Source organism: Pteronotus mesoamericanus, unplaced genomic scaffold, assembly GCF_021234165.1.
Source record: "Pteronotus mesoamericanus isolate MK-2021 breed Mesoamerican mustached bat unplaced genomic scaffold, CSHL_Meso_final scaffold_85, whole genome shotgun sequence".
In the NCBI taxonomy this organism is placed as follows: domain Eukaryota; kingdom Metazoa; phylum Chordata; class Mammalia; order Chiroptera; family Mormoopidae; genus Pteronotus; species Pteronotus mesoamericanus.
The window spans coordinates 74967115-74993221 of NW_026555329.1; the positions used below are offsets into that span (position 1 = coordinate 74967115).

A 26107-nucleotide genomic window follows, 5' to 3' on the forward strand; every position below is an offset into this window, starting at 1 on the left:
TTTTCATGCTTAAAACTTTTTAGTTCTCTATTAAGTATCGAATGTTATAATAGTATTTTCATCAATTGTATATCAATAAGACTTTGATAATTAAAAGTTAACTAATTGTATTAGAATGTTCTTTATCCTAATTAGTTCATTATTGCAACACATAAATGCTGTTTACAGCTAAGATGAAAGAGGACTCAGCGTCCCCCTCCTTGTTCCACCTTTGGCAGTTGTGGCACATAACTGGACGCCATGGAAAGAATTCTCTCACCACAGTGTCTGTGGCTCTTTGGGCGCCTTTGGAGTCACAGCTCAAAAATCACAGTGACGTCATCAGAAACTATTACTAACGGTCTAGCAACACCTTGGTTATGTTTTCCTTCAGGTTGTTGAAGGTGGAGAGCTAGAAGCTGCCTGCTCTGCCAGCCAGCCATTGTCACCATTTGCTTGTAACCCCACCACCGCCACGTGCCTTTGTTCAGGGCCCCTGAGGCTTTCTGCTCTGGAGGCCGAGCCCCGCAGTGAGGTGGACGAGCCAGGCGCCTGCCTTTTATAAAGGAAACGGGACAGTGCGAGGGGACCGGCAGGCCTCAGCGCCAGGCTCGGCCGGGCAGCTTGGTCCCAGGAGGGTGTGTGCGGGCATGCCCACGGGCCCCTTGCAGCGTGCACACCAGCGCTCGCGGCCACAGAGCAACTACGCAGAGCCCACAGGTGAGGAGCACAAAAGCCGGGCTTACCTGTGTCTCCTTCCGGGAGGTGCTGGAGGCCGTGCTTCTGCCGAAGGAAAGGGAACAGGCGGCGAGCATGCGGCGTGGGGCTCACCCGTTCCCCGCTGCGCACAGAGGGGCAGGAGAGGCTGCGGTCTGGGGGGGCAGTTCCCGCGTCAGCCAAGAGAAGTTAGCACATCTGGAGTCTAGAACAAAGTATAAAGGACCAACCAGCCCAGAATCTGGTCGCCTCGATAGGATACTAGCACATGTCTGTGTGATTCTAATCCTTCCATTGAAATAATGGAACATAGCATTGGGAAGGATATTTCACCCAGATCAGCATTCTGACTCATTTTAAACATACATATGCTCTGGTTCAAATTGTTTTCCTGATTCAAACTGTCTCCTGTGAGACTATGGTTTGCTTATCATTTGCTGCCCTGCCCTTCTGCATCACGTCGCATGAAGGCCGTTTCCAGCGCAGCCAGGAGCAGGCACCCCTGCGGCCAGACCCGGGGTGGGAGGTGCCCCAGACCGAGGTCCCACCCCCTGCGGAGTACAAACCTCCTGTCCCGCGAACTTAGCTGAAAATGTTTCTCTTAAAAAGTAGATGTTTTCCATTAAAACGTTTAATAGCCTTTTCCCTCACCCATGGCCAATTTGCATGCATGGTTATTACTGCGTGTCCAGTGCTTTGTACAAGCAACTGATTCCGCCCGTTCTAACCACCCTGAGAAGCAGGTCTGTCGCAGCGGTCGTATAGCCTAGTAAGTAGGAGCCTGACTGAACACGTCGCAACAATCTTAGCAATTTGCTGCCTGAAAATAAGGCTAAAAATAAAATGAAACTTCAGTGTGTACATACAAACACAAATGATATATATATGTCAATTGTACGTATACAAAATATAGTACATTGTCTCACAGTGACCGCTGGTGGGAAGCGCCGTGAAGCGGAAGGGCTCAGTCCCTGCAGGGTCCTTTCCCGGAAGCCGTCCGACAGCACGGAGGGCGGGCAGTCCTGGCCTTCTGGTGGCGCGGTTCTCCCCAGCCTCGGCTCCCAGGAGCTGGAGCGCGTCGGCCGAGACCCCGGCCTCCAGAGGACGGGTGCTGGCCGCGCTCGGCGTCCTCCACGGGCACGGGCACAGGGACGGGGACGGGGACAGGGGCAGCGTGCCGCCTGCAGGCTTGGCTCCGTCGCTCCTTCCTACTGCAAACCTCGCTTCTCGGACGAGGCGAAGGACTGCAGCACACGTGTTCGTGTTAAAATGTGAATTTTAATTGTAAAAATTGTCTGTAAATATAGTTATATCCACCTCTCTGCACACAACTTGGTTCGGGTATATACAGATGAGATATACACAGATGGTGCTTGTACCACAGAACAGAATCACTTCAAGAACGTTTACTCTGACATTCAGAACCACCCCGGCGTTCCTCAGACCTTTAGAACGACCACCATTGAAAGCAGAGCAGGACTAACACACCTGTAAGCACTGGTACTCGGGGTAGAATTTATCAACTGCCACTGATTCCATAGTGTGAGGTAAAGACTTGAAACAAAAACAGATTCCGTTTCTTTTATTGCTCTGTCACGCCAGGGCACCAATCAGAGAGGCTCGGCATTTAAGGCGGTGGGGAAGCCAGGTTTTTCCCAGACCTACGAAAAGCTTAGCCAGCACGCTTGGGGTAAATAAGGAAGTTAATTCTGTGTTCCTGTACCCGGGCCCCCAGCGTCCCCTCCTACCCTGTCTGTCCGCGCCCAGGGCCTCCACCTCCCCTCGCTGCCATCTGCGTGGGCTCCGGGCTCGCTAGGACTCCCTGGCACCACCTTTAAGAGTTTTTTATACTTTTATCGTTGCTTAATGTGCCCAGAGGAAGTTTTCATTCTCATGTGAAAAAAAATGAACTGCCAGCTAACACAGCGACCTCTGTGTAGACTTTTCATTCTTCAGATCCTCTCCGGCCAATTTATAACGCCCTACCCCCGACCCCTGCGTCCCCCGCATCCCTAACTGTCCTCAGAAAGCGAGTAAACGGATCCTTAGTCTAGGTGGGCGTTCTACAGCAAACACGTGATCCCATGTACCTCCTGCTACAGCGATTAAGTCAATTTTCTGAATTTAGATCCTATTACCTCTGAAAGGCCATGCTATGCTGAGCTTCTAGAATAAACTAAAGAAATGAAAGCAGAGCTTCTCCATTATTATTCATATATTCAGTAGCGCTAGAAAGTCCTGATTTCCTTTCTGAACGTGCAGCTTCATCCAACCGCCTCTCTTCCAACTCCAAAAGTGAACGAAAGTGCTAGTTATAAAACTATTTCCCACATTTACCCCCTTTTTGTATGAGAGTCTTACCTAAGGTTGGGGACTACATGTCATCCTCCCTAGGAGTGTCAGGTTTGTCTCCTGAAGAATCACAGTCTCTATTCACTCTCCGAAACACTGAAGTCATAACACTTTTATGGGGTCTCAGTGTCTTCCAAATTCTAAAACTGCCCATTTCTCCTAAAATTACAGCTTAGAGATGTCTTTCCACTTCAACATCTGCAAACTCATGTCATCACACTAATAATGATACAAAAATAAACTTCCATTTCTCATAAGAAAAACACGAACTTAATTCACAGTTAGCCTTTCCCCCTAACATTCCACGCTCCAACAGCTCCTGGGAACAGAGGTATATTAGTAACACAAATGGAACATTAGAAGTCCATCACCTGGGAGTAAAAGGAGCCCGCCACTCCTTGTCGTCCCCTCCCTGAATCAGAAAAGGGCTTTCCCGGAAGCCTCTGGTCCGCAGGGCCCTCGCCCAGCGGGACACTGGAGGGAGCAGAGAAGGGCAGGGGGGAGCCATGGCCTGGACCTTCCTCCAACTCCCAGCCCCCTCGCGAGGAACCCCACAGGGAGATAGAGCTGGGCGCGCGGCGTCCCCGGTCCCCGGTCCGGGGGTGAGCCTCCCTGCTCTCTCAGAGCCGTCATCACGCTCAGGCAAGTTCACGGTCAGAATGCAGCCTTCTGGTTTCACCCCCTCCCTCACCTCTGCGAGGAGGCGCTGCCCCGGGCCTGGAGAAAGCATCTCATCCGGTCCCTGGGCTATGTAGTTTCATCAAAAAAACAAAAACAAAAACAAAAACAATGGTCCCTGAGGTCCCAGCCTCTACCTGGAGGGTTCCTGTACTTCCGTTAAAAGGTTAATTCATTACTGCCCTTTGCAGAAGGTTCCCTAAAGGCCTCAGTTTAAAGGTGAATTATCTCACATTTTTATTGTATTTGAAGGGCTTTCAGTGTATCAAGACAAATAGCCAGTTCGTCCTCATCGCCACCAGGAGGAAAAGCAGTTGTTCGGCCATGATTTAATTGATCTTTACCTTCTAGCTGAAAGATCGCAGGTCGTTACACCGATAAATGAATCCTACCACGTCGTATTTAGAATTACCTGCGCCGGTGCTACACTTCAATTTCCCATCTTGACTCTCCTGTGAAAGGAAACAAGGCTAAGGTACAGATGCAAATTCCTATGCTCAGTTACTTCCACCAGTACTCGGGTGGATTCGGCGTCCCTTCCGCAGCCGAATGGAAGAAGGGGCGCCGTAAGGGACGGTGGGCGTGGAGGGAGTGCCTTTGGGTCACGGCCGTCGCAGTTCTCAGAGGACGCGGCATGGGCCCAGCTGCGCCGCTTGCCCTGGGACAGACCCGCACGAGGCCTGAGCAGGCGCCGCGCTTGACGAGAGCCAAAGCGAATTCTCAGCCGTGGACTTGGCCCACTCTTTCTAATTGGTGGGAGAGAAGCCCTGCCATTCCTGACCCCCGCCAAAGAGCGAGCCCCAAGCTGGAGGACCTGGTACTGTCACAGCGGCTGGCCACCCCCATCCTCCAAGCTGGCAGACCCAGGGAAACCCACTTTGACCTCCGTAAACCCCGAGGCTGGCTTCTAGGCCCACAAGGACTCCTGCCACCCGCAACTTCTTCGAACACGGTCTCAGGACAAGAGGGCAAGCCAGGTGGCAGGTGGGTGCTGTTCCCAGGCGGGCACACAGCTCCCAGCATGACAGTAGGGCAGGCTGGGATTCCCCAGGGGGCCCAGCAGCTGCGACAGGGGAGGGTGCGCTCCAGCAACGCCCCTCAGTCAAGGGACCCCGCCCATGTGCAGTTTCCAACCCCTCCCGGGGGGCCCGAGTCACAAGAGTCACCGCTGGCCCCCCAGAGCTTCCAGACCTGGAAGGCAGGGCCTCAGAGGATGCTCACCAGCATCTTCCAAACCAAAGTGGGTGGTTTCTCAGAAACTGTCAACAGGGACGGAAAACCACATCCACGTGGCTGCCAGCTCCTGCTGCCATTGCGCAGGGACTGCTGCCCGGTGCGCCCCAATCTCATTCCCCTTCTAGAAAATGGGTGGCAAATGATGCCGGGCTGGGCTGCCCACCTGAGGCACCGGGGGGAAGGCAGGGGGACAGGGGAGTCAGGTTCGAAGGAAGCCCTCAGGAGGTGACCTCCGTATCTCGATCAAGGCAAGAAGTACTCGGGAGATGACACACCCCACACCGGACAAAGGTCACCCGAGAGCCAGGGAGCAGGCTGGGCAGCCAGGCGCAGGTGGCGCCACCCTGGGTTCCCGGCCTCGCGGGGAAGCTGCAGTGCAGGGAGGGAGCAAAGGGAGGGGACACACGCGTTCTGCTTTGGGGGTACGTGCCCCGCCCAGCCCCCAGCGCCCGTGCACGAGCACCAGGGTGGATGCGCGGACGTGCCAGACAGACAGCTGCCTACAGCGGTGCGGGGCCTAGAGGAGCCCACGCTCAAAGGGAACTGCAGGGAGCCCCTCCTCACCCCACTGCCTACGCCTCAGCACTTGGAGCTCGGAGTCACAAACCACAGACGCCGAGCGTCCGCGTGCAAACTGCGGCAGGAGTGCTTAAAAGGAGCATCCTTCCAACAGATTGCCCGATCCCACAGCCAGAGGGTCGGCCTGTGTCCTCTGAGAGAATCCGACCCGCCCTTTCACCCCGACCCCCCCTCTGATCACCCGCCCCCCATGTAAGGAACCCTTGAACCTTCTGGGCACCATGAACAGCCGGGACTTGAGCCCCCTAGGCCGCTCTGAGAGGCAAGAGGGAAAGGTTCCCCTTCAAGGAAAAGAGCAGTGAAGCTTCAGCTCCTACACACAGAGCTTTCTCTTTTGTAAGCGTGTGTGTTACCAACAGGGTGCTAAGCCCACACGGCAGAGGAGAGAAACGCATTAGTTGTGCAGTTTGCCTTTCAGTGCCCGAACGTACTTATGTATTTACGTAACCGGTGCTACCTTGACGGATCCATGTCTCTCTGCAGTTCTGCACATGAATCTCTGTGGACCTGAGTTCTGGATTATGGAGCTACTGTGAAAATATGTTTGAGTAAAGCAATAAGCCCTAAAAAGCTAGTCTTGCGATCAGACACGTGATCCGCCCGTTTGGAGGTTACCCCTCTGCTGTGTTTGCCGGCCTGGCGGGGGCCTGCTCACAGGCACCGGTTGGCTGACAGCCACTCTGGGAGCCTCTGCGCAGGAAGGGTGGAGGGGGAGGCACTACTCATCACCAGTGACCTAGCATCCCAAGTCAAAACCCTAAATCATGGCCCCAAGGCTCTACTCGAAGGAGCCGGCTTCCTGCGGTTCACAGTCACCGCCTCAGCCATGCTGACACCCAGCGCACGCCCAGCCAAAGGGAACAAGCGGGGACCGTGGGGAGGTGGCCAGACCACCACCTTTTGGAGGAGGGCAGAAACTCATCCCTGACGCATGGGGCTCCTGACCACATTGCTGGGCGAAGGCACGGTCACAGTCGCTCTCTAGCACACCTGCTGGGTCCCTGGCCCACTTACTTAGCTCAAGGAGCATCCTCTCTGCGCAGGAGACGTTTGCGAGGCTCCGAGCTGATGCACAGTCTCGTCAACACACCCAGCGTCCCAAGCCACCCGCTCAGCTCCCGGCTAGACTACCGCGTCCCGCGACTCTGTCCCCACCCAGGGACCCTGCTGTAACGCCACCCGAGGGCTCATCCGGATGAAGACACCTCTTCTCTACCCTGCACCCCAGTTCCTCCATCTTCCTTTAGAAATACCCAAAGGATTCCAAGAGGATGGTTAGCCCTTAAAGGAGACTCAGTTGGAAAATGAATTTGCTCACAAACTCCAGGGCCAGCGCTGGCCCTTGGCAATTTGCCAACCAAGGGTTTCGGGGGAGACTCTGAGAACGAGGAGTATTACACTGAGTGGCCGCCATCAACTTGGAGGCAAATTTCAAGGCTCCATGCTACAATGTCAGTTGTCAGCTGACCGACAAGCGACCTCTCCCTGCCACCCTGTCCTTAGAGAAGCTCGTACTTGGTGTCAGGAACATCCCCTTGTCCCACTTCGAGGTCTCTACTCACAAAACAACACCAGTTTGTCCTCATAAACAGGAAAATGGATCCGATCCCAAGATGGGGCTCCCAGAACTGATAAAAACCTTGAAAGGTCACGGTCTAGCTTCCGCCATCAGTGAGATGGACATCCAAGGCCACTCTGGGAAGACAGCGGTCCCATTCTGAGTACATCAAGGGACGCAGACCACACGGACTTCCCAAACAGTCCGCCCCAGTGCGTCCGGAGCTCAGCCCGCTCCTACTGCCACAGGGCCTTCGCCACATCTCAAGTCACTCAACAGGGAGGTGAGAGAATGAACGTTGAAAAGAACGCCGAAGACCAAACCAGGCAGACCCTGCAGGAGCGGGGCGGACGCCGGCGTCCTGCAAAGCAGGACCCAAAACCACGGCAGTCTCATCTTCCCTCTCCGGAGCACGGAAGCATGGAGACTGCCAAAAGTACATTTGGTGGGGGATATAAACAGTATTCCTTTGTGTCCCCTTCGTAAAAAATGAGCCTTCTGGGGCCAGGCTCAAGTCCCTCATGAGAGCGGCTCACCAGCCCAGCTTGCTCCTCCTACGGGCAACAGGGGTTGTCGATGACCAACATGACGTCGATGCCGTAGGCCTCCAGCAGGTCCATGAGGAAGCTGCGGTCTCCCTGGGGGTCCAGGCCCATGCCCCGGGCGTGCTCGGCTGTCAGGGTTTTGTCTTGACTGGCGGACACCTCCAGCAAAGTCTGGAATATCCGGTTGTTTTGCTCTAGGAAAAACCTGCATTCAGGAGACAAGACACAGGAGGGGAGGGTGGGAAAGACAGAAATCTCACCGCAGAGCCCACACACGGGGAACCCAATGACACCGGTTTGTTTAAAGTATCTTTAAGTGGTTCCAAAAACCAGAAATCTCTCTTAAAATAAGAAATCAGGATCAAAGTTAAGTGAAAGGGTTATTAAAGGGCTACTAAGATTTGCAAAGAATCCACTGGCATTAATCACAGTGTCATTAGCAAAATCGCGGAGGGCGTGACGGCCGGACTGCCACAAAGCTCCCCCGCTGCTGAGGGGTTACTGGGGTTTCAACACAGCCTCGGGGACAGGCCCCCACAGGCTGCGTGTCTCTCTTTCTGCTTAGTCACGAGGGGGAGTTAAAAAAACAAACAACTGATCCTGCAGCTCTGAGGTCATGATGTCCAGTGAGGAGCTGAAATGCACCTGCCCAGCCCGGGCCCGGTAATCAGAGCAGTGGCAGGTGAAGAGCTCTGAAGCCACCGCAGCCCCTGAGCCACCGCAGACCACGCAAGGCCGCCGCGCCGGTCCACGCACCAAAGGTGGAGCTCGGAGGAGCTGGGGCGGGAGCTGCAGGCACCGATCCCGCCATGGCTCACCATCTTGGGTTATGTTTTTTTTTTTAATTATGCACAGAGCAGGACCCCCATGCCACCGATTTCTAGTACTGCATGAGCCTACGAGCTGTGTTCAAAAAAGGCGTTAAGCATCTAGACTTTGCTGCTGTGTCCCATGGAGCTCTCGGGTTCTGCAAAGGTGCCCCCTGCCCCGGAAGCTCTGGACGCCCAGAAACCTCAGATACAAGGGAAGGTGTCTAACCTTGAGGGGACCGCTGGCTCTTTGCCCAATCCCCAGGCACTTTTTGTACCTGAACAGCTTTCTAAGTGTGCCCTAGAAAGTACAGTGTCTTGGAATCACAGTAGTGTGCTTTGTTGAACCACCAGCAATTTTCAACACAAAGCCAGAAAGAGTTCTAACCGTGAGCGCTGTTCCCCACCCCGTCCCAGGACAGGAAGCGACTGCACTTCTGTCCTCGTCACGGTGCCACTGAGTGCTGTGTCAACAGTGGCTTACGCGTGAAATCAATGCTCTAAGGGATGAAGGCCCAGTTCCCACCTGACCACTAACCGGTCCTGGGGAAAGATTCCAGTAGGTACAACAGTTACATTTTCAGATTATCCCATAATACTCAATGCAAAGAAATGCTCTATTCCAGGGAAGCAATGGACGAGAGGTCCCTGGATCCTGAGCGACAGACGGAGCTTCTGTGCAGTGAACAAATCCCAGGACCCCCATTTCCTCTTACTGGCCTTCCCCTGCTACTTTCGTCCCTGCTCTGGGTCCCCGCTGACAGCATTTCAGGGCTCTGGGCTGACTGCAGGGAGCCTGGCTCCGGGTGCCCTCTGCAGAGCAACACAGAAGGGGCTGGGTGTGAACCTGGCGGGCCCAGGGGGGCGCGGGGGGGGTGGCGCAGCGTGCGCACGGCAGGCCTGGCAGGCTCAGCAACCGAGCGGAGCCGCACAGGGCGCTCTGATCGCCAGTCCCTAGCTGGGCGGGCCACGGCAGGTGGTCCCCCCCACACCCCCACCCCCGGGCCCGCAGCTCCCTTGGCAAAGGCCAGTCTTTCAGGGAGCTCTGCCCGCGGTTCCCACGCAGCTGGGATAACCTGCCTTTGAAACGCCAGAGTAACTTCCTTTCCTGGACCCCTCAAAGGCACACACGCCAGCACCGGGACGCAAAACCACAGAGCCCCTCACTGCCATCTCGGTCTCCCCGTGCCATCTGCACGTGCCGTGAAGGTTAATTACAAGCTGTCCCGTGCCCGCCGGTGAAACGCAGTGCGTGCGTCTCCATTTTTGCCTTTTATCCAGTCCCAGAGGCTTCCCTGCTCTGCTTTCTCCCGCCTCCTGCATCCACCCCCGATGGGGTTCGTGCAACCCTCCTCTCGTCGCCTCCTCTGACTCTAATGTATAAAAGAAACAGCAAAACTGCTGTTCTCTGGGGCCTTTGAGATCGTGCTCCCCGGCAACTGTTGTCAGTTTGGCCCGACACAGTCATGCAAATGCTTTCCAGGTTTGTATGTTTCGCACACCCACAGCAGCGTGACGGCGGCGTGACCCAGGACAGACCCGGGCCTCGGCGCCGGCGCTAAGGCACCCTTGTGGGGGGGTGCGGGGGCCTGGCCCAGCCCAGCCGGGGGACTCACAGCACAAACAGGTCCTCTTCACAGGGGCCGCAGTCCCCATCCACCTCCTGGGAGTACAGCAGCGTCTGCCTGGCGGGGGGAGTCACCATCAGACTGCGAGCGGCAGGCCCCGGCATCGTGCCGGCGTCTGCACAGGCCGCCCCCTCCCAGGACGAGGGCGACTGGAGGAGCCCCGACCCCGTCCCAGGGCCGGGAGAGAAGGGCCGGGAAGGGAGTAAACAGGGCAGAGGGTCCCAGGGCCGGTTCTGGCCCTGTGTCACCGTAGGCGATGGACAGTCTTTCCTAACTGCCCATCAGATAGGGACGGTGACGGCCGTTTCTTTCACAGGATGATTAAGTGCGGAGAATTGCATGAGGCGAAGAACAAGCGAGTGCTCGGTGCCATGGCGCCCACCCCAGACGCTCAGGGCCTGGCCTCCTGACGTCCACCAGGAGGCCCCCGCCCCCGGGTCTGCGGCCCTGTCCGGCGCTCTGCGGGCCCAGCCTCCTCACCGCCCTGGCCTCGGCGGCGGCCGGCTGCCGGCCGCGAGCCATGAGGGAAGCGGGGCGCGCATGGGCTTGACAGAGACCCCGGCTCAGCGGTCCTGCCCAGGGGACGCCTGTCAGAGGGCCTGCCGCCCGGCCCCGCTACCTCTGCTCGTTGAGCCGCCGGTACTTCTCCCGGTCGGCGCTGTTGATCTTCAGCAGGGGCTGCAGGTGGCCGTGGTGCGTCTTCACGTTCTGGTTATCCACGTAGACATCGTACAGCTCCCGCTTCTCCTCGAAAATCTTCTCTGTGGTGCCTGTGGGACCCCAGGTCAGGAGGTGGGAACCCCGAAGCCGTCACCAAAGGGCACCAGCCCAACCCGCTGGGAAACAAGGAGCCCAGGAGCCCGGAGTCCGTGAGGAGAAGGGCCCTAGGGGAGCTGGGAGGCTGTGGGCGGTCCTGGGGGCAGGGATGTGGGGGCAAGAGGCGGGCGCCGTGCTCACAGGCCACGTAGGACACCTCCACCTCCAGGCTCTCGATGTCAGCCACGTTCACGTAGAAGAAAGGCTTGGACTCGGGAATGGTGCCCCCAATGCCAGGCAGCGAGACGTTGGCCAGGCAGCAGCAGCAGTACACTGCGGGGCGGAGACAGTGTCGGGGAGACCCTGCCCTGCCCGCCCCTGCTCCTGCAGGGCCCGCCGAGCAACCCGGAGCTGCCCGCCTCCCTGGATGCCACTGAGGGCGTGGCTCTGGGCTGTCCGGGTACCTGAGGAACCAGGGGGTCCTGCCCTCTGCAGGGGGCGGCACTTTTAGTTGCCACGGCAGAACCTGATCTCCGCAAGGCCCCTTCAGCAATGTCCCACCAAATCCCACGGACGGGTCCCCATCCTCACTGCAGCTGGGCTTGCTCAGGACGCAGCCCCGGGGACCCTCTCTGAACTCCCGCCCACCGTAGCCCTTCCACCTCTGGTTCCCTGCTCCTGATGGTTCCACCTCGGTCTCCCCTGTCTGCCACCTTTACGGTTCCCATCCTATGCCTGTACCTTAAACACTGGCCACTCGCTGTCCCCACAGGGGGCCATCCATCCCGGGGTCACCAGCGCGGTGTGAGGCCCTCTCAACTTCCTCTCCGGCCCAGCGGTACCGGTGCCAGTGGACGCTGCCAGCGGGCCTCGCCGGCAGCACACAGTCACCGCGCCCGGAGTTAGTTTTCATACCACCTACCTGTCCCCGGTCCCCGTCTGGGGGCCCCGCCTTCCTTGTCAGCCTAGACTCGTTCTCCATTACGACCACATCAGAATCTTACAACCCAACCACACAGAAATGCTGTCAAGCTTGTCTCTTAAACACGAGGCTACCTAGAAGCCGTCTCCTCTGCTCTGACGCAGACCCTCACCTGTCCCCAGCCCACCTCCTGCATCGCCACCACTGCCCACGTTCTCAAGCACGGATCCAGCCACGTGGCTCCTGTGACCTCGCAGGTAAGTCCCACGCTCTCCTGAACTTGGTCAGCAGTGGAGAGACTCCAGCAGCTTCTGCCCTGGGGGACTCAGCAAGGGCCCCTGGCGCTGGCCTCGACTTACCTCTGTAGCACACGACGCCCACAGGAGGGGGAGAAAATATCAAAATGCGCTTTCGAAGTAAAGCAAATTTCCAAAGGATGAGGATCTGTTCTCCAAAGAACTTAATGAACTGAGACATGCAGCCAGCTGGGTGTGTGATCTGAACAAATCGAAAGGGAGGCGGGAGGGAAGGACAGCTTGTTAGAAGCATCTTTGTGAAAAACATTCAACACAGGTGTGCGCAGCCCCCACTCCCCAAAAGAAAAACAGAACCGAAGGGCAACCAAACAGATGCGGGGATGGCTACTTCCCCATAAAATGGTATCTTCCTCTTCCAAAGTCTCGTCTTGAAACCGGATGTCTATAATGCAACAGCTCCCCTGACACTGGAGTCTGAGTTCGAGGATCATTAACTACTTCACTCAGGAGAGAGAGGAGCCGAGGAAACCGGCCCGGACATAACTTCTTAAGAGTCAGAAATAAAAGGGTCCCTGTAGCGACAGCACCCCTCCGCGAGAACATTCCACGCACAGACGTTGCGGGGCACTGGGAGGAATGAAATGGCGAGCGAACGTCCCAGGTCGGGTCCCCAACTGTATCGGGACCGGCTTCGGTGCGGAAGGAGGTGCCTGCGCAGGGAGGGGGACCCGCCGGGCCTGCGGGTGGAAGGGCCCTCTGCTCTTCGGCCCCTACCGCCCTCCTTTCTTTCTGCCCGCGGGAGCCTGTCACCTCGGCCAGCAAGGTATGGAGGCCCTCAGCTCAGCAGCCCTCAACAAACTCAGAGTCCCCAGCAAGTACATGAGCTTGGAGGGGGTACGCTTTCCCAGCAGAGCCTTCAGATGAGGGCCCAGCCCTGGCTGACACCTCGACTGTGGTCCCACGAAAGACCACGAAGCACAGGACCCAGCTAAGCCAGGCCTGATTCCTGACCCCCCGAAGCTGTGAGATAATAAATGCGCACTGGTTTAAACCACTAACTCGGGAGAACCATTGGCCATGCCCTCCCTCGGTCTGGAGTCGGCGTCCCTCACTCTCTGCCTCACCAAACACTTCACGGGCCACCTCCTCTTCCAAGCGGCCCTCCCAGATTTCTCTCTTAAACTCATGACCTAATTTCTCTGCCAGGAAGCTGAGGTGTCTGTGGAAGGATGACCTACGCGGAAGGTGGGGAGGAACTTCAAATTCATAGTCATCTTCATTTCCTCCCAACACCTAACATTGGGCTGGGTGTTTTGTTAACTGTAAACAAACGTATTCTACTACAAAGGTAAAGTACTTCAGGAAAAGTACACGGTAAAGCAATATCCAAAATACTATAAGAAATACTATACCTGTTCTAATGCTTCATCGTTAGCTCAAATGTCTGACTTCAAAATACCTGAAGCAATCAACAGAATCAAAGCCCCCTCTTTCCCCATGCCCCACCCCCCAGGAATCCACCAGGGCTGGCCTATCAGTAGGGCTTTGCACAACGATTGCCAAGTGTCTGAAAAGCATACTGTTCAACATAACTTGCTTTATGTTTTAGAAGAACCCCAATGCTGAAGTTAGTGGTCCTACCCTACCAAACGCAGACTTTGGGCATGAGCCCAGGACATAAATTCCTCATCAATTAAGAAAGACACGGGCCAGTGGCGCAATGGATAACGCGTCTGACTTCGGATCGGAAGAGAATAATTAAGCGCTGCTGTGTGCAGACACGGGCCCCAGACATGGAACGGACGGCAGGCCTCACCTTCATCTCAGGGTACATGTACCGGTGGATGGACGGCAGCCAGTAGACGGGGGGCAGGCCGCCACCTCTCCCGGGACCGGCATGGAGCACCCCCTTCTTGTCCTCATAGAAGGCAGCCAGATGGGAGTAATGTCCCGGCGTCTCCAACTGGTGTCTGCAAACCCACAGGTGCACGGTGAGACCGGCGTCTGCCACCTCCGGGTCCCTCACCACCCCCGGCCCCCGCCCCATCGGCTACGACCCTCAGGGGCGAACAAAGGCCCAGAGGCGCTGAAAAGGCCCCTTTTTTGAGGTTACCCAGGGTGTCTCCTTGGGAATTACACGAGGGCCTTGGGAAAAGCTCCAACGTGGGGTCTGATACTCCCTGACGCCGCTCTGTAGCTCATTCCCCTTCTCATGGGAAACAGGCAGAATTAACAGACTGTGACTAATGCCTTTGTTTGTGAGCGAGGTCTGCGCAGGCCTGGCCGTGTGGGCTTCCCCGAGCGTGGCCGCGGGCCAGGCAAGGGGGTAACTTGGAAGACCACGGATTCCCTGCTTCAAGCTGCCCTTTGTTTAGGAATCACGCTTGCTTGCTGGTTATGTTGTTATTAAAGGATAAGAGGAAGCTTACCCCACAGTGTCTCAAAGAAGAGGAAACAATTATTATAGGATGTGACTAAGGGCTCAGAATTTCTGTACCAAGTGATGAACAGAAAGTTCAGAATGTCTTCTCTTTCTACCCCCACCCTGCTCAGGACGGCAGGGCCGTGGCAGTGGGTGGCCCTGACACCTGACCCCCAAACCAAGAAAGCTGCACTGAGCCCAGGCCGTTGGGACAATGGAGAACCCTGCCTTCAAGGCGAATGCAGGAGGGCAGGGAACGCTGTTTGGCGCTTTGTTTAATGGGGGTGTTAAGGGTTGAACAGTGTCCTCCACACACAAAAAAATGTCGGAGGCCTCAGAATGTGACCTTATTTGGAGGAAGGCTCTTCACAGAGGTAATTAAGGTGGGTCCTAATCCAATATGACTGGTGTCTTTATAAAAGGGAAATCTGGACACACAGGGACCCCCACAGGGGGAACGTCATGAGAAGATGAAGGCAGGGGCCAGAAACAATGATCTACGAGCCACCGGGATCGCCAGCAAACCAGCAACTGCAGGAGGGAGAGAGGCGAGAGCTGGGCCCCCCCAAACCTCGCAGCCTTGGGAGCCCACCCAGCCGACAGCGCGGGTTCCTGCTTCTGGCTCCAGGACTGTAAGAAACTACATTCCTGTTGTTCTAAGCCACCCAGTATCTGGTACTTTGTGATGGCAACCCCAGGAAACTAATATAGGGAGGACTTTAAAAAGGCTCTTAAACCTTTTTTAGCCCATTTGTATTTTCATGGCACCCTACAATTTCCATCATATCGAAACAAAAAAGGACCAAAATCTAGCTTTATTGAACAAGGGACGGCTCGCCTACTTACGGCGGGGCCTGGACCCTCGGAGGCCACCTCCCCGAGCTGCCCCTATGACACAAGCCACCCCGACTGGGGGTTTTCATCGTCCAGCTGGCAGCCGGCGCCCCTCCACCCGCCGCCCCCCTGGACTGACACGGAGCTCCAGTGTCCGGGCCACGCCTGCTACTGCCCCACTGGGAGATCTCAGGCAACTTACTAAGCTTTTCAAAATCCACTTGCTTCCTTTCCTTAACACGCGGACACCGCATTTTAGCAGATACTGGCACCACCTTGGTGTTATTTTGAGAGGTAATGAAATCAAGTAGAAAAAGTGGCTGGCGCCACTTGTGACTTGTCGTCTCCCATAAAACATTAGGTTCCTTCCTCCCGGCTCGCTGGCGGCGTCTAGCCCAGCGCAGGGAGGGCTCAGAACCGAGGTAAAGGGGGCTGATTCTGGGCGAGCCCTGGGAGAGAACTTCAGGCAACTTTGCATTTTACAAAGAAAGAACACATCATCGACATTCCACAAATGATTACTAAACTAAGGTTCTCCCCGATGAACAGCCCTCCGACCCGGGGTTCCTGCACAGCCCGGCTTCGGCTTTGCGCGGGGAGGCTGTGACGCGGCCAGGCCCCTGCGGAGGGCGCTTACAGCCATTTCTCTGGTTCTCACAAAAAGCCCAGGTGTGGATGGGAAATCCAGGGCGATTCGGGTGCGTTTGTCTAGCTGAGCAGATGGGAGAGATCAGGGACTCTTCGGGGCGGGGTGGGGCGGGGCGGGGGAGAATGTCAAATCGATGCAACTTTGATTACCACAAAGTAACACAAAGGCAATTAAGTTCAAGGATATTTTCATTAGGACCTAATTTCCTGAAAAAGAATAGTGGGACTCATTTTATAGTATTTTTAATAGTATGTTTTCTGAGTTAAAGGGGGGGTGCATGGAGGGCAATTATGTAAGACTTTGTCATTTTCGAGGTTCGTTGTTGAGTTCCTGCTCCACTGACTGTCCTCGCTGTTTGGCTGCATTAAATGCTGTGCTAGCAGTGATGTGCAACCCTTGGCACGCGGGCCACATGCGGCCCAGGGTGGCTGTGAAGGTTCAAGGTCGCCCAACATAAAACTGTAAATTTACTTACAACCTTATTTTTTTTTTTTTTTTGGCTCATCAGTTTTCGTTAATGTTTGTGTATTTAATGTGAGGCCCAAGATAACTCCTCATCTTCCGGTGTGGCCCAGGGACGTCAGAAGGCTGGACACCCACTTGAACCAAGATTCTGAAGCAAAGCTCTAAGTTAGGGTCCTGTAGATGAACAGCTCGTTTCAGGACTTGTCCTCTGAGTCCCTAAGAGACCCCTGACCGACGGAGCAGGACAGGCGAGAGTATGGAAAGCAGGTATGAGCGCACATGTCAATACAAATTGGCAGCTCCTGCGTAAATGGTAACCAACTGTGGTGTGAAAGCCTCAAAATTTAAACACACTATAGATTTTGCAATAAACAAAATTGATCATCAAGCCATACTATGAAGATACACTGAAAGGTACTGAAGCAAAGCTGAGAGTGCCAGAAGGTAAACTGGGCATCCAGGGCGATGCAAAAGGAGACCTTCCTGGTGATCGTCCCGACACGAGGCACAGATGCAGACCCTCGCACGTGGGAACGTAGGCCAAGCATCTGTGGAAGATGCCCAAGAAACCTGACATTGTAGCTGACATAATATATGCCACTGACGCTTCGGGGCCACACAGAGGATCCCCGGCAGGACCAGAGAGGCCAGCAGTCTTCTCAAACCCACAGCCTCTTCACTGATAACACCCTGAGGTCACGCTGATGTGACCCCGCAGGTGCCCACTGCAGCTCCTCCTGCCTTCCTCCGCCACACCCAGCAACGAGGCATCCAGCGTAAGAACGAGAGGCGCCTCCGTGCCAGGATGACACGCCATCGCTCCTGTGCGCCACTACCGGTGAGAACCTGGCCTGTCTTTGGGCTTTGCAAGTACAGAAAAGCATGCATCCCACTGACTGCGAGTGCAGGTCCAAACTGGTACCACCCTCTGAAGGATCACTTGCAAGTTGTAGTAAATTGTACACTGTATATACCCTTTGACCCAAAGATTCCATTTCTAGGAATGTGGCCAAAAGAAGTGTACATGAATGTGAACAATCATTTACCTCCAGGATGCTCATTTTACAGTGGTGAAAAATAACAACCTAAAAGCCCCAAAAGAGTGAAGCAGTTGTGATCACCTATATGGTGAAATGCTATGAACCCACCAAAATGACTGTGAGGACTGTCAGTCATGACTGTTGAAAGGTAACATATCAAGTTAGAAAATGTAAATACTGAATGATGAATTTTTTAAAAAAAATGACTGTATGTGCATATTTATACATGAGAAAAAGGCTACAAGGATATAAATGTTAACAGTAGATATGTCTGGCTGGTGGGATCACGTTCTTTTTTCTTTGAGTTTTTTGTCTATTTTTCAAAGTTTTCTATGATAACTAGATGTTAATTTTGTATTTAGTCTTTTTAAATGTTTCATTACGGAGATTTTGAATTATACGCAGAAAGTAGAAAGAAGAAAATAAGAGGGGGTGGGGAATGGACGAACTTGTCTCTTCTTCCCCTCAGGGGTGTCCAACCTCTTGGGGTCTCTGTGTCACACTAGAAGAAGAGTTGTCCTGAGCCGCACATGAAATACACTGTGACACAGAATCACAAAAAAGAAAATCTCATAATGTTTTGAGTAAGTTTACGATTTTGGGTTGGGCCGCATTCGCAGCCAGCCCTGGGCTGCGTGCGGCCTGCAGGCTGGACACTCCTGGCTGGGTTTTTGTTCAGGCGGAGCAGGTCCTCATCTAACGAAAAAAACTGCCTCACATCACACAGAAATCGCAGGTTTCAGCCAGAGGCATTCACTGAGTGAACCTCCCTGTCCCTCTTGGGTGGGAAAAACATCCTCCACATATGGGACGAAGAGCACGCGTGGATACCCAGGCAGCCAGAGGGGCAAATGGGAGCAGGGGTCGCTAATTTCCCCCCAAATCCATTCTTCCCACTTCCTGGGTGTAACAGAAGCCGCAGAATTTTAATTGGTCACACGGCCGCCCGCCTAGGGATGACCTTTCCCGCCTCCTCTGCCGGGAGGCATGTCCTTGTGACTGAGACTGTGACAAAGGAATGAGAAACCCTGCTGGCGACTTCCAGGCCTTTCCTCTTCCCTGTGGTTGGGACGCAGACGTGGCTTTGAACACTTGAGAGCAGCTTGAAAGACAGGAAACGCTCTTAGAGCTTGGTGGAGCGGTCAGAGGCAGTGTGGGTCTCTGAACGGGGGTGTGGGGCAGCAGGTGCCCCACCTGCCCACCTGCCACGTGCCTCTCTGTGGCCTGTTCCACGAGGAAAACACTCTTCTGTCCTGTCTGAGTCATTCCATCCTGGGGTTTTGTTATCACCACTTAGCTGGAACCCTAACTCATACCTTCCTGTGATTTTAGAATGTACTGCCTATTTGGGAAATTCATTTTTTCAAAAAGTAATGTTTTTTTAAAGTGTCAGGATCCCACAAAAATGTTATTTTTACTCCATAATATTAGTTCTGGTACACAAAACTAAATATTTCTGCTACTCCTGAAGAAGGAAATGCAATAGAAAAGTTGAATATTTTATTATAGAAGGTTTCTGTAATTAAAAATAAAAGACATATCTGTAGATCCAAGGGGACAAACGATCCCAGAAAAAAATAAGAAGTTCAGAAACAACACAGATAAAGAAAGACTCTAAGGTACCCGGAGAGAAGCAATTTCTCCAGAACAATTAATAGCAGAAGGTAGCACAGTATTCTGTGCAGCATCCTGAGAGGAAGGAAGGCAGACTCAAGAATCTTACCATCTGCGGAGAGTAAAGGCAACAAACAATAGGATTACGCAGGCAACGCTTCACAGAAGGCGTCGTCCACGGTCCTTTCACGGGAGGAAAAAAGTCCTTGCCGGGAAAATCCAGCCAACCAAGAAACAAATCATGTCAACAACCGAGGACGGGCGCACGCCACGCGGAGTCCTGGACGTGGCTGGAAGGGCACAGCTGAGACTGGGGGACTGTGGGAGGTATGGCTCTGGGGCTACGAGTCACAGACCTTGCACCTCTATAAAACTGAGATGGGGGGCAGGGCGCTGGGAGGGGGGCAGGATGATGGGCTGTCGGTGATTGAACACAATTTAAAGACCAACGACACCTGTACAAAGATTACCGCACTGTCCTGTACATGCTGCCTCTCAATAAAAATAAGAATGATACCATCTCTTCGTGGTTTTCATCCATGGGGGACTAGATCAAGAAGAAATTTATCTTATTGGGAAAATAAAAATTCACTTAAAGTTTGATAATTGCTTCGGTTTCATTTCCTCTTTTCCTAATAGATACAAGTAAAATTAAATATATTTCATGAAAATAACCTGCTTTTTTGATAAAATTAAATCTTCATAAGATAGTAATCCTATTTTTGTAAAATTATTTCTATTTTAGAATGGCATTCACTGCATATTGAGAATGTGCATCTCCCTAAGCGGTAAGATTTGGGGGAACGTTTAAAATTCATTTGCACTTCTTTATAAATTTTTAAACAAACATGTTTTTTCCCCCACAGACAATAAATTTCATGTTCTTTCAAAGATAATGATCAAGAAAGATATTAAGAATCAAAATAATGATAAATTTTAAAAGTACAGATGATGTATAGAGTATGATGCCAAGGATATATTTTTTAAAGCGCACACACACTATACATATCAGAAAAGAGCAAACATACTAAAATATTAACAGTGCTTTAAGGTTTAGGGATAGATTCCTCCTTCAAAAATCTGAAATGAAATTGAAATACATAATGAAAAAGAATATTACATGACTAATAAATAGTTTTGCTAGTTCTGCTAAGAATTCACTTTCTATTACCCAAAATAATAATAATTACCCTAAATAAGAAATGATTAGGCTTAAAGGAAGTTAAGAGTCTGTTTGCCTACCTGGGCAAGGGGGCTATTATTGTGACACAGGAAAACATAGATCCTATGCAGGACGGTGAATTATTTAATTAGACCAAATTGATGACAGTATGAAAACAAACTGAAAGCAAAATCTCCCCTAGTGGTCATTACGGTATGAAGAATTATTGTGCAGGACGTCGGTTGAAACAGAAAGACCTGCCCCCGAGGTGTGAAACACGGCCGCGGATGTTCCTGGAGAGGCACCTGTTGCGCTGGTACACGACCTTGACCGCTGAGGGCTCGCCAGGGCACCCGCCGCCAGGGCCCCGCGGCCTCCCAGCCTTGCACGCGTAGGTAAGCCACGTACCGAACCTGGTTCTCCAAGAAGTGCATGTACCGGTAAAGCAGGGTGTAGGACGGAGACAGGATGCCCACAGACTTCATGCGCGCTCCCCGCTCCAGCTCGCTCTCCACGGGCATGTTGGCGAAGCAGGCCAGGCCGAAGAAGGGTCCCTTCCGGAAATAGCTACAATGGACCAGACATGTCGTGTGCTTCGAAATCAGAGACAAAGAGTCTGTTTTGCTCTGTTTTTTTTTTTTTTTCATTTGAGATGCAGTCCCCAAGAAAAATAACTTTGTCCAGGGTTCTGTGTGAGAAAGCTCAGCTTAAAAAACACATTTCTAGGATCTCAGGGGACCAATCTGCCTAAGCTGCCCGTCCTCACGAATGAGACAGCCAAGGCTCAAACAAATGAGGGCACTCGCCAAGGGTCACCCAGCCGCAGCCGGGACTGATCCCTGGCAAGCCTGCTGCTCAATTGCCCATGACCATGAATATATCCTTCTCCTCTCCTGCATAACAGCTAGGGACTCAGAACATAGATTCTTCCTCCGGCCTGTCCAGAACCAGCATTCCGCTTCATTAGCATAAGCCCTGTTGACTTTCCCTCACTTCCTGGTGCTCTGAGGTCTTTCATAGAGCATGTGACCAGAACCCTCGCATTTCCTTCCCCTTCTCACACTGGTCAGTCGAGGTCTCAGGCCAAGTAGGAGACTAAAGCCACTTCATCACCCTTACTTTCTTTCCCTTTGCTCCTCTTCCCAAGGGTCTCAATTACGCAGGACTATAAACTGGCCTTCCTTATAGCTGGAATTTCAAGTTTTAGCACATACACAGCTGCAGTAAACTGGAACTAAACCAGAGCACCATGCTGTCATTAAAGCCAAAGCTCAAGGGAGGTCCGATCATTTCTTCGAAAGGGAGAGAACTTCTATGGTAGTTCTTAACGTTTTGGGGTCATGAAATCCATTGAGAACCTAATGAAAGGTAGGGACCTTCTTGCTAGAAAAATGATATAAACCCAAAACTCTGTGTGTGTGTGTGTGTGTGTGTGTGTGTGTGTAATTTTATTTTATTTTTTTTTCCAGAGCGTTAATACACACTTCCTGCAGACCTCTGGTAAGAGCCCTTATGCTCTGGGGAAAGTAGAGGGTGGAGAGAAAATGATACAGAGAAGACTTACATTCAGAAGGACTTACATGAAATCAGACTGGATTTTATGGGACCCACTGGCCATAGACTTGAACTCAACGCCTTCAAGGTCAATATCTTGAGGTAGACACCATTCTACCATATTTCCTGTGGGGAAGGGAGAACACAAGTCAAAAGAAACAAAATCATGCAAAGAAAAAGGCTGAGTGCAGGGCTGAGCACATATGGCTTCTCAGAAAATGTATTCGGTAACTTGTACGGCTTTGATTTACTTAAATGCAGGGCTGTGTAAGTACAGGAAATACCATACGGAGTGCTGTCGTAACTACACAGCTCAAAGAACCTGCCCGACATGCACACACCTATGTAACCAGCCCGCAGACCAAGACGCAGCCATTCTCTGCACGTCGGTAGCCTCTCCTGTGTTCCCTCCAAGTCATCAACCCTCTCTCAAGGTAACGGTTATCCTGACCTCTAACGCCGTACATTAGCTTTGCTGTTCTTAAATTTTAGAAACGCGATCATAGTTTGTGTTCTTCTGTGTCTGTTTCCTTTCATTCAATATATTGTTGTTGCAAGATTCACCCATGTTGGTGCCTGGAGCAATAGTTTGTTCATTGATTACTTCCATCCTGTGTATGCAACACTGTTTACTTAACCATTGATACATATTTAGCTCACTTTCAATTTAATGCTACTACAAATAGCACTACTGTAAGCCATCTGGTGAATATGCATGGCTAGGCAAGCTCCACTTCTGAGTAGCCCCATCCCTGCAGGTTTCTGATCGAGACCAGGAAGGCGGAAGTGAAGCAGCGGCCATGATGTATTCACACCTGGCTGGCGCGGGAGTGCCAGGCAGCTCACACAGTGGGGGGCAGCCAGGCCTGCTGAGGCTGGGCCCGGCTCCTCCTGGGTCCTCTGTTTTTTAGCTTCTCTGGCTCAGGAGCCAGGGGGCGGTTAGTTCTGCGGTGCTGGGCATCAGCTTCATCAGGACACCCACGTCACTAATGTGGAGGCAGTGACGGGCTGACCCAGGTCCCCATCCATCCTCCTCAGTTCCAGCTTGTTTTCTTTCGCCCCAGTTTTACTCCCTTCTTCCATAACGGCCCACCCAGGACACTCCAAGCTCCATTATCAGACACAAAGACAACAGCTTTCAAGGCAGAGTCTAACTGACTGCCACACTATGTAACATCAAATTCCTGGTTCTGTCTCTTGGATTAAACCTTGACGGACACAAGGTGCACACACGTCTATCGACTATACCAGAAGGAGAACTGCTGTAAAAATCCTCATGTCACTGCAAACCAGAAAAACGTCAATAATTTTGAAAGTAGCATTTTCCAAAGTTAGGTGGACAGGGCTTCTGCAAAAAATAAAACAAATTTTGAAAAATGGATTTTAGCCAAACCACCTTTGTTTAAGTTCTATAAAGACGGACACATTACTATAATGCAGGACTTCTCGGAGCCTTTATTTGTTACTCTGCACTGTGAATCTCAGTGAAATTAATGCAGAGTTTAAGGTTTCCACAATTATTTGGCCAATCACCTTATTTTTCAAGGGCATCTAAGGCACATTTTAGAGAAGGCTTTTTTTTTTTTAAAGAAATGCCAGTATTTAAGGGTCCACTAGTTGACCCTCCATATCCATTCTTCCTTTCTTATAAGGAACAGAACCAAATGACAATGATGTTTCTCAGCACTTTCTCTGCATGTAAGTATGGCTGTATGAGTAAATTCTAGCCAATGGGATGTGGATAGAAGTGAGGTGTGTAGTTTCCAAAATGTGCCTCAATGGGAAGGAGAACGCTACCCCTTCCTCCAACCTGCTGCCTGGAATGCAGATGTTGTGACAAACCATCCTGAATCACGCAGGGGAGGGCTCTGCCTACACGTCATGGAGGGGACAAGGGAGGCCTGGATGACCTCATGGATCAGAGCCAGCATGCCAGCCCTGGGCAGCGATCTCCTGACGGATACATGATAAAGAAAAGCCTGTCTTAACCAAACCACTGTTACTCGGGGTCTCTGGTATTCATGGCTGAACCCATGCCTCACACAGCATGGCTGGCCTATCCAGTTGAGTCCCCACTCCTCAGCCTGGCTCTCAAAGCCTTCCACCTGGTTCCTCTGTGCCTGGCCACTCCTTAACACACAGAAACAGGAAGAGCCGGATGGACTGAGTAACATCCTGTTCATTGCAGTCTTCACGTAAAGATAGAAGCGAGCCCCTCTGGGTTGGGAAGGAAGGCCCATCAGGCTGACAAATCATGGGACAGAGCCCAGGCTCCAGAACACCACTCAGCAAAGAGTTCTTCATCCCCCGGGAAGAAGGGTTCTGCTGACACACTCAGTGAGTGAAAGGGAAGTAGGTAAAGCTATCGTGGCCCTCATCCCAGCCTGCTGTCTTAAATGTCTGTCTCTACGGAGACTGAGGTTCTTCAAGGCAGGAACTTGGTTCATTTACCTTCACATCCCAATGCAATGCATGATTAGCACACAGGACAGGCAGTAAAAGACAAAAGAAAACTGAAAAACACCCTCAGCTTTATTGAGGACAGGCATGTTGTTTAAAAGCTAACTGATGGGTTAATGCTAACTACCCTGGAGGCAATAAGCATGGTGATGTAGGTAGATGTCCTTCTTCTTAGGGGGTTTATGCACAGGTACTTAGAAGAGAAGAATCATCATGCCTGTATTTACCTTCCAATAGCTCAGGGAAAAAAAAGGATATCTACATCTGTCTATGGTCAGTTCTGATATAATGTTTACTGAATTTGTGTCAACACAATTAATATTTTAAGGAAGAATTTGAAAGGCGAAATTTCACATTTGCTTATGTTATAGATTCAAGGCAATTTCAATCAAAAACCTCAGCAAGTCATTTTGTGGACATTGACAAATTAGTTCTAAAGTTTATATGAAAAGGCAAAAGGCCCAAAATAGCCAACATTAGATTGTGTTGGCCAAAAAGTCCATTTAGTTTTTTCCATAAAAGACACATTTTTCATTTTCACTAATAACTTTATTGATTTGGATATTTTGAGGATGTTGGCTATTTCCCACTATTGGCTTCTAGTGGATAGAGGCCAAGGGTGCTGCTAAACATCTTTCAATGCCTAAGACAGCCCCACAGTTAAGAATTACTTGGCCAAAATGTCAATGGTACCAAGAAACTTCGCAAACCACTTTTGACACATTTGATCAGTCACAGCACCTTTTCCCATACACTGCACAAATCTTTTTTGCATTTCAGTTACATTTTTACCTTTCTCAAAATAATAAAGCATAATACACAGAAAATGTGTTATCTTCTTCCATCTTCAATATTAAAATGGCCGCAAAAAAATTTACCAATTTTTATTTTTTTTAAATGCAACACTGACATGACAGCTGTTACAATACAATCTAACAAAATTGTTTCAAATGAAGTTAAAGACAACTGAGCACTACTAGAGCCGTTGTATGGACAAAACTAAACAAAATTTTTGGCTAGCCCAATACTTTAGAAAAACAGTGAGAAGACTGATACTACCCAACTCTAAGACTTACTATAAAACCATAGTAATCAAGACAGTGTGGAATACAAGGAAAACAAAAGAAAAAAATAGGAGCTACAACAAACTAAAGTTTTTGCACAGCAAAGGAAACCATGAACAAAACAAAAAGAAAATTTACTGAATGGGAGAAGATACTTGCCAAAGATACATCTGATAAGTTAATATCCAAAATTTACAAAGAACTCCAACAAAACACACACACAAAAAGCCCCAAACAGTCCAATTTAAAAAATGCGTAGAGACCTGAATACACACTTTTCCAAAAAGGACATACAAATGGCCAACAGACATGTGAAAGATGCTCAATGTCACTGGTCATCAGAGATGCGCAGATTTAAACCAAAATGAGATGTCACTTCACACCTGTCAGAATAGCCATCATCAATAAATCAACAAACAACAAGTGCTGGCGAGGCTGCGGAGAAAAGGGACCCCTCGTGCACTGTTGGTGGGAATGAGGACCGGTGCAGCCACTTGTGGGACGCAAAAGGGAGATACCTCCAAAAATGAAAAATAGGACTGCTTTAATACCAGCTATTCCACTTCTGGATATTTAGGCAAAGAAACCCAAAACAATAATTCAAAAGACTATATGTGCCCTTATGATTCATTGCTGCGCTATTTACAACGGCCAAGATGTGCGAGCAACCCAAGTGCGCATTAACAGATGAGGAGCTAAAAATGTGGTGGTACATACATACAAGGGAATACTACTTTGTCATAGAAAAAAAGAATGAAATCTTACCATTTGTGACAACATGGATGGACCTGCAGGGTATTATGCTAAGTGAAATCAGTCAGAGAAAG

At 51.5% G+C, this 26107-nt stretch overlaps 1 protein-coding gene across 4 annotated transcripts in view; it reads right to left on the reverse strand.

Moving 5' to 3' along the window:
* Window positions 1-2667: 2667 nt before the first annotated feature.
* Window positions 2668-26107, reverse strand: part of DENND11 (DENN domain containing 11) — a 32784-nt gene continuing 9344 nt past the window's right edge. The window contains exons 2-10 of one of the 4 annotated variants that reach the window (XR_008528343.1): window positions 21783-21882; window positions 20611-20769; window positions 13833-13986; window positions 12119-12257; window positions 11039-11170; window positions 10701-10851; window positions 10070-10138; window positions 7181-7849; window positions 2675-4178 (exon numbers count right to left, since the gene is read on the reverse strand). Coding sequence is in view for 3 of the 4 variants with exons in the window: in XM_054564587.1 (XP_054420562.1) it covers window positions 7654-7849; window positions 10070-10138; window positions 10701-10851; window positions 11039-11170; window positions 12119-12257; window positions 13833-13986; window positions 20611-20769; window positions 21783-21882 (1100 nt within the window). In the remaining variant the exon portion in view is untranslated. Of the gene's footprint in view, window positions 7850-10069; window positions 10139-10700; window positions 10852-11038; window positions 11171-12118; window positions 12258-13832; window positions 13987-20610; window positions 20770-21782; window positions 21883-26107 lie in introns of all 4 variants that reach the window. The other 3 variants (XM_054564588.1, XM_054564589.1, XM_054564587.1) reach the window with 3 other exon arrangements.